General features: G+C 33.2%; 1 protein-coding gene across 1 annotated transcript; it reads right to left on the bottom strand.

Annotated features, from left to right (window-relative positions):
* Positions 1-535: 535 nt before the first annotated feature.
* Positions 536-955, bottom strand: LOC118746981 (putative nuclease HARBI1). The gene is made up of 2 exons (XM_036480976.1): positions 743-955; positions 536-685 (listed from the first exon to the last, which is right to left on the bottom strand). Exons 1-2 carry the CDS (start codon positions 917-919, stop codon positions 536-538), a joined length of 327 nt encoding a protein of 108 aa, XP_036336869.1. The 5' UTR covers positions 920-955.
* Positions 956-9,167: the final 8,212 nt, after the last annotated feature.

Genomic DNA, 9,167 nt, shown 5'->3' with positions numbered 1-9,167 from the left:
ATTTAGTTGAAAATGAAGATTTTTTGTTCATGTTTACGATTATTCTTTACGTAGTAGGTATTTATCAATATTCAATTTTTAACATTTTATGTTACATTAATTTTAATTTAAACTTGAATTACCTGAATTATAACAAATTAATAAAACTTAAAAAAACTGAGCTTCAATGAATACGTACAAACAATAAAAAAAAGATTTAAGACTGAAGTCGCATATGTTGTAAAATGTTATTTCTTATTTCTACGGCTTCTTGATTTATATGGGCAGCTTGAACATTGATGTCACCTTAATCTTCATAGTTTTCTGGGTCTTGGCTATCATAAATTTCTTCATTCGAAGACTCAACATTGTAAAAATGTATATATTGTGCAGTGCTACGTAAACGTTTATTATTTGGGTGGCTTTCTTTGGCTCATAGTGCAGCGCACGAGCACCTAACAAACACCTAAACCGATTTTTCAACACCCCAATCGTGCGTTCCACAATATTCCTAGCTTTTGCATGCCTTTTGTTAAATATACCCTGCACTGATCCGTCATCGGGGTAATAATAAATTTCTTTCACCCCTGTGGTAGTCATCTTCTAATTGGGGTTTTAAAGAAGACATATTGAAAACCGTAGCATCGTGCGTTGCCCCAGGATATCTTGCATTGATGTAACGAATCCTCAGAGCGTTATCACAGACCTGTAAATGAACATATTTAAATAATACTTTCATTTAATATTTTACCTAAATACTTACTATCATCGCGTTTAAGCTAAAGTACCCTTTTCGGTTATAGTAAAGGTGTTGAAGATCCTTTTTTGGGGCAACGATTTTAATATGTGTCCCATCAATGCAACCTATTACGCCTGGAATTCCACTTTTCTCAAAAAAATACATTTTCGCCTTTCGTTTCTCTTCATCAGTGTAATTCATTTTTATCCAATTTTTACACACGTGCTCTTCCAAAGCATGAAATATTTCTGTCAAAACCAGGGAAACAGTAGATTGGCCAAGTCCAATATTACTATCGTTTCCTACACTCAGTTGGTAGGATCCCTGAGCACAGAATCTTAAAGTCGCTGCTAGTTTTAAAATTAGGGGTATCGAGGTTTTTCTTACACCAGCTTGTAGTTTGCTTTCCAATGTTTCAAGCAAATATGTAAATGCAGCTTTCGGCAAACGATAATTTTTCAAAAACCTGTAAAGTTGGTTGTTTAGTAAATTTCTTGGGAAATTTTGTGGCGTGCAGCGAAGGGGAAGGGGTGTGGCACCTAAAACCCCATCCATTAGAAAGAGCACAATCCAAACTATAAGACAAGTCATCCTTCCCCTCTCTGACCCTTCTACAGACCCCGGGCCCATTTCAAAATGGGGTAAAATTAGCACTTCGACATAGACAATGTAATCTCACTGACCACAGTATTTTTGCGCACAACTTCTTTCTGCTTAGGCGTTTACGGATTATAACCTTTAATAAGTAGAATTCTCCTTTCTGTCTTCCCAGAGAAGAGGGGCGGAAGCTCCGCTTCTATTGTGAAAGATATTCAACATTTCTTGTGCATATAACTCCGGCTACGCCATCCACAGTGTTTTTGCGCAGAACTAACATCAAAATTTACGAAAAACTGCATAATTTATTAATATACTAGTACTCAGGAATTTGAAATCTTTATTTTAAATTAAAGTTTAATTCTTTCACTACACGCGTATGTTAGTTTTTAAATCGGGTCACGCGTTTGGACACAAATACCCAAAATCATTGTACAAATAACTTAACTGTACCGAATTGCTTAAACTAGTTGCGTTCCGGATGCTTCACGATTTGCGGGTTTTTACAGGAAGTTGTTCCACAGGGCCACCTTCCATAAGGTTTATTAGTGGCGAAAACAGCTTTTCCTGCAAATCGTGAAGCATCTGGAACGCAACTGCTATTCATAAAATTCACATATGTATGTATGTACATACACTTCATCTTCCAACTCCAAGGGATTCGACGAATTTCGCAATTTCCTTCTTGCTTTAGCCAACTCTACTAATCTATTGCCTTCCACATCATCTTCCTCATCACTAAACCATATTTCAACTGTATCCATTTTTTTAATTTTATAATAAAGCAATTGTTTTAAAAATGATATAAATGAAACACTAAAGAAACAAATGTAAACAAACAAACAGCTGTTTACAATTTGGTCAACCATTCACAATAGTACAAATTTTTATCGATCAAGTTACACAATAGCAAAATAATGATCGACTCAATCGACAAATTTCTATTCTACTGCCAGTCGACACTCGCAATAGGGGTGATTATTAAATATTATTATTATTAACCTCTAAATCACACGGACAACAAATTAAATATTTTTGTGTGATTATTAGTTCTTTTAATAAAATAATTGCATATCACGGCTCCCTCAAGGCCAAAGAGAATATCATAATCGAAAACTTGGTGTTAAACAAATTAATTTCATATTTTAATAATAATAATAATTTTAATACTAGCGCTTATGCAATTTTAAATTCTGAAAATATTTGTATAAATTAATTATAGTTGGAAGCGAGAGTTAAAATTCACAACTAACGGAAATACAAAACTTTATTCTCTCTGCCATGATTTTTAGAAAGCTCTAGCTAACATTTTCGCATACCAATTACCCAGCTACGCTCAATTTAGTTTAATAACAAAACATTAATATCTACATACATACTTACATGTGTATACGTACATATTTTATACATAAACTCGCACCTAAACAAATTAGCAGACCCATATCATTAAAAACTTTATATGTTTGTTAGTAAAAATTAGTAAAATTTCAACGAGCCATTTTAACACATAGACAAGTTAAACAAGTGCGCGCTTCCTGTGCTTTAAACGAACAGGAAAAATAATGCAAAACATATGGCCAAATAAAAGAAAAGAGCAGTAAAAATTTCAACAATTTCGACAAGCGCGATTTAAGCAACAAAAAAAACAAAAAAAAAACAACAAGAACAACAGAAAAAGTGGCGCACTTCGATTGAGATTTCCAAAATTTTGTTGCTTTTTTTTTTGTTTTCGCCTTGACTGCGCGCTACTACATTCACTCAGATTATTCCCAGCGGACACCAAATTGAGCCACTCTACGCCACGGCACGGCACGGCAAAGCGGAAAAGCCACCAAGCAAGGATGAGCGTGAAAAGCAGCAAGTTTGAGAGAGCGCGCGCGCGCCTTCTATTCACGCTTGATTGCCTGCATATTCACACACGTAAGCTTAAATATGTATGTATTTTTGTATGCACATTAAGCTGCATCACTCTCCATACACAAAAAAAAAAACTTGGTACGGTTTTTCCATCGAAATTACAAAATCTATTATATTTTGAGACTTCTGCCGTAATATTTCGGTAAAATATTAGGATTTACGTGAGCTGAACCTATTTTAAAATACCGCCAAAAATTTAGTTTTTAACCGACTTCAAAAAAAGGAAGAGCTTATCAATTCGTCGGAATATTTTTTGTATGTATGTTACCGCATAACTTTGGACAACGTTAACCGATTTCTATAGTTCTTTTTTTTTAAGGAAATAGGTGGTTCCATACTAATTTGGTTTTAAATTTTTATACGACAATCGAAGTCGGTTTTGTTTTTTGCTTAAAAATTACTTTTTTATAAATAAAATTGTTTTTAAACAAATTTGTTTCCTAAAATCAACTCAGGTTATAAAAGAGTTCAAGCTTAGAAGGTCTGCATACAAATTTTTAAAAATTTCATCAATTGAACCAAAATACATACTGAGATTTTTTGAGATATAAATCTTAATATTTTACAAAAAATAGTTGGGCAGAAGTCTTAAAATAAAATAAATTTCATACTCTCGGTGGAAAAGCCGCAACTTTTTTTGTTTGGTGCCGCACCCTAATGAATATGTACATATGTTTGTGTGTGTGTAGTGTGTTAATATACACTTATTTTGTATTTGCATAAGCAAGCATGCCACATATTCTTACTGATGTACTTATACAGGCCCGTCGAGAGTGGCTGCCTGATTGTCAGGGGCCCGGACGATGAATAAAATTGAAAAAAAAACAAGAAATCAAATTTCAAAAATGCAAATATGATAAACCAATGAAGAAAATGAAAGAGTTACATTAGCCCACACAAGGGGTGGGTTTTGGGGTTCAAACCCCCCCCTAAAGCTAATAACCTCAAATACAATCTGTATCTTAAAGCTAAGAATCCAGCTCTCAAGGAAATTATAAGAAATATTTTTTTTAATTTCTGTTGCTTAAAAAAGCGCTTTGCTTTTGCTGTAAATTTTCATGAGGGAATAAATATACGAGCATTTTTTTTCTTGAGAGCTGCAAACTGATTTAAGAAATTTTGGTAGAAGAAAATTTCTTTTCCATTTCTCGTCCGTCGTTTTATATGAATTTTTCGTTATTCTTGAGAGTTCAATTAATTTTTTCGGTATTTGAAATATTAAAAAAATTTAGCAATCGTTAAAAATCACTATCTCTATCGAAAACCAGAAATCGAAGAAATGAACATAGAAGTGCAAAAATTCATGGAATCAATAAATTTATTTTTACTGACTCTTTTTTAAAATTTTTTATTAGGTACTTTTGAAAGTTGAGCGCATCTTGAGTTTATAGAACTTTTTATTAAACAAGTAGTTTTTAAGGAAAGAACACAACCGACTTCAATTCTCATATTCAAATTTAGGGGTACCGTTAATTTCTTCATGATCCAATCATCGGATCTCTAAAACAAATTACGGGACGACCTTGAGGTACTATCTTTCTAATAAAAAAAGGATTATTGAAAACGGTTCACGTGGTCCAAAGTTATGTATTCCGGCGAGATGATAACCTCCCTTTTTTTGAAGTCGGTTAAAACCGCTTGAGTTCTGTTAATCTGTAAATAAAGTGCAGTTTATGAATTTTAAAACGTTTATTTATTTATTACATACTGTACATAAAACTTGCATAAATGTATTTGAAAGAGGGTATTATCTGAAGCAAATATTCAGTATTTTCTGGTGATATATCTTCAGAAATATAGAACCCCCCCTAAAATATATTCCTGGGTGCGCCCCTGAAGAGTTAAAGTGTAAATTTGTTCTTATCTTCAATATGAAAAGACGTGAGTGTCAGGTACTCATGAAATTTATTTATTTGTGGCTAAGCGTTAGGCGATTCAGTTAGATGCATAAATGGCTTAGATTAGAAACTAAACATATATTTGATTTAATTTTTTCGGGACCAAAATAGGACTTTTTCTTAACTCTTTATCTTACAACGTTTATTTATCAGACAACGTAAGAAATAAATGTTGGGCAATAACTGTAATCAAACAATGTAAAAAATAAAACTTTGGTTATAACTCTTATTGGCGAAATAAAAAATATTTTTCATCTAATAACTGTTATGAAACAACGTTTTCGTTAAATTTCAGAATTCGGGCAAACTTTTCAATTTGTAATTTCGAGATAACAGTTATTGTTGGTCCCTGATTTTTTGGCTAAAAACTCTGAACTCAATTAACTATAATTATCGATAATTATTGCAGTAACATTTTTTACAAGGCGGAGATGCTACAGTTGATGTAGAAGCTAGATTTTATTTTAAGGTCTTAAGTTTTGCAAAATCAGTGCTCATTGATTCTACAAGAATGAAGAATAGTAGCTGAAAATGTTAATTCCTTAGAAAAGTTCCAAGAAAAAGGGTGAAAAACAGGAGAACACGGTTTTGACGAGCTACATCCAGAGTGAATGGATTCAAATTCTGAAAGTCAATTCAAGCAAAGGTTCTTCTACGTTCTGTTGGGTTGCCTTGTTGGAAACAGGAAGAGACGATTTGATCCTTAGGAAACCTGAGTCAGCGCCGTATTTTTTTTTATATCTTAAGGTAAAGGAAGATACCGTGCAAAAGCAAGCAGCATCCTTATGTGAGGGTTACGATATGCAGGCTTCTATCGATTTGTCGAAGAACAAATCAAAAAGACTATTCACGAAGCAAATGTAGTGACCCAGCATTTGCCTACGTTCCAACTCTTAAGCAAGTTGCATGAATTGAAGATGGACGCATTATTTCCTGGTAAATATCTGCGTATCATTCCGAGTCTTCTGCACTATCACAAGGAATGTTGCCGAAGGCGAAGGACTATTTGGGCCACTAGCTCGATTAAGAATTGTTTTACGTTTTATGATGAATCAAGTTAGACTAACAGGCCTAGAAGTTTGACAATGGAATCATTTCCGACTCCTAGCGTTGATTTTGAATTCGTCAATTCAATGTTTGCTGACTAAAATTAATAAAGTGTTTTCAACTACATTCACATAAAAATACTTCTTCTGAATTTCACTGAACATTCTGTAACCGAAAACTGGTAAAAATTCAATTAACAAAAACAGAAACAGGAAATTGTAGCTTTCTTTGTGTATTTTATAAGCTTTTATTAAGTTTTACCAGTGTGTAATCAAATCCGGCAATTAATTTTTTAAACAACTTCCCGATGAGCTAAAGACTTGAAACTTCACACTCCATCACACAATATTAACGAGGAATTAATCCGCTAGGTGGCGCCGGTGTCGAAATATCTGGAAAATCCGTACTTATGGTTCAATTTGTTTCGTATTTAGAACGTATGGTTATTACTTTAATGGAAAGAAATAACTCCACAAAAAATGTAGGTTATAGGTGGTGCGGGAACGATTTTTCTTTTTTTATTAACCACTAATAAAAGCGTGTCTTTAATTTTTTATTCATTTTTTTTTTAATTACATACTTGTTTTCATTGAAACACATCTTACTACAACAAAAGGCTTGTAGCCAAAATTACGAAATTTTAGTTGAACCTGTAATAATTTTGTATACCAAGTAAACTATATTTTTATTATAGTACTCGTATTTAGTGAAATAAATATTTTATCTAAGCCCTTATAATTAAATAAACTCTCAGCCAGATTTGCAGTCATTTACTAAACAAATATTTCATATCAAAGGGCCCGCCGATGCCACTTTCCCTTTCACCCGACCCAGATCTCGACGGCCCTGTACATTCATACATAAATAAATATGTATGTATGCACAGCTTGCTGGTGCATGAATATCTGCTCCATTCACATAGTCGTGCTAATAAATTTGCATATTCATGGCAATTCGGTGGAAATTGTTAAGTGTCTAATAAAGAATTCCATTTCAAAAATTTATATGAGCGCATGAAAAGCGCATCAGCGCATTTTTCTCGGTGTTTTTTTTTGAAAATTTGGTTGTACGTTTAACTTTTTGGCGGTAGGTATTTGTTCGTTAATATGTGTGCAGGAGCGTAGTTATTTAAATAAATGTAAAAAAATGATAAAAGCATCGGTGTACATATGTACAAGTATACAGATAAGAAACATAAATTGTTATATACATATGTAGTACATACATAAATACATACAAGACATAATCATTTGTATTCACAAGAGATAAGTTAATGCATGTACGAACATAACGCAATATCTGTCAATTCTTTACGGAAGTACGTGATTTTCTGCTATGCAAAAATGCTGCTAAGAAATTTATAATCTTTGATGGGCAATTTGGCATCATTCAAGAAGTATTACAGTGTAGTTTAAAATACATTTACTTGTTCCATATGTGTCGTAAATGCACTCAATAAGAGTATTTAGCATATTAGGCTGGGTCGTGAACATGATTTCTGCTTACGCCGCACATAGGTAAATTTTAGCTAATTATCCGGCCATAATTGGGTTTTAGATAGTTGTCACAACTACATAAAAAAGCGCTCCCACTGCTTAAAAATAGGCTGGGGAACCATAATTCGACCCCCTCCCCTCCATCCCACACTTTGCGCCTGCTGTCAAGTAGTCGGAACTTAGCTATATCTGAAACGCACATTATAGTTTTCTTTTTACTTTTGTGTAATCGCCTGTTTTAGCGTGAATATTTTTAATTTAAACACAATTGAGTTAAGTAATTGTGATGGATTCTGACACTTCTGGTAATTATTAATATTCGTTAACGGTGTTTATGATTTTCAATAATTATAAATGTATAGTTTGAGCCCTTTTTAGTTAGGATATTGTCTACAAAAATAAATGATACTGTTCAAAACCAGTTTTGGTACGTTTCTGCGTCCGATCGCCTGGAAATTAGTTTTGAACATGATACCTAGTACAATTAGTTTGTTTCTTACATAAAATTCAGTTGCGGATAGTTGCGGTTTTGTTAGATAGAGGATTTCTTAAACGCTTGTACGAAAGTTACAATAAAAAAAGAGTTGTATTGTTTTCAATTCTAAGGCACATTTTGGTTAATGTAGGTGGTGACAGTTCGTCAGGCACAAAAAAAGTAACTCGCCAATATCTCAACGATCAAATGCAAGGAGAGAACTTGGCATCGTTGGTCGAAAAATTAGATTTCTTAGAAAATCACCTATTGTCTTCTCGTGCTTACTCAGTTGAAAATATGAAAAATCTAAAGAAAAACCTATCTTATTTCAAAGCAGAACTTAAGAGAAAGTGGCTTAAAGCTCATAGAAAGGAAGATATTTTCCTAAAGACTAATCAGTCTTGGTTAAATGGGACGTTTGAACTTACAATTGAAGACACTTTCGCTTTGGCCGTCCATCGAAGTAATTTCGCGGTGTCCAAGGCATATTCGTGGTATTTTGTAGAACCAATTTCGTAGCCACTAGATATGGTTTCCAATATTATTTTTAACCTGTCAATTAAATCAAATAAAACAACTCTTTGAGGTAAAATTTTCGAGTGACGAAAGCTGAACTAGAAACACAAATGTTATGATATCAATTTCTTGACGAGAATTATACGCCTTTTTTAACTGCCTTGGAAACGTGCGGAAAATGTGTTGTTGTGTATGTGTTAAAAACAAATCAATAAATACTACGAAACTTCCAAGACTTTCAAGTCGCCTTTAAAATTTTTGTTCAAGAGAGTATCTCATTCCTCACTGTTTGAATAAGCTAATTGTATAAGTAGGTACTCAACTTTTAATTTGATTGGTTAAGAGGTTGAAAAGGATATACCTCACTCCTAAATAGTTTTAAAAATGTATTTTTTAAAAAGTATGTAATATTAAATTTCACTCTTTCTTTCCTTTCCTTTCGTTTCCCTTCCTTTTTTTCCTTTCCTTTCCTTTCCTTTCCTTTCCTTTCCTTTCCTTTCCTT

The sequence above is a fragment of the Rhagoletis pomonella genome, unplaced genomic scaffold, assembly GCF_013731165.1.
Source record: "Rhagoletis pomonella isolate Grant_MI unplaced genomic scaffold, Rhpom_1.0 Rhpom_scaffold_00011, whole genome shotgun sequence".
NCBI classification, from domain to species: domain Eukaryota; kingdom Metazoa; phylum Arthropoda; class Insecta; order Diptera; family Tephritidae; genus Rhagoletis; species Rhagoletis pomonella.
The sequence above is the reverse complement of the archived record's forward strand: the minus strand, read 5'-3'. Positions and strand labels throughout refer to the sequence as shown.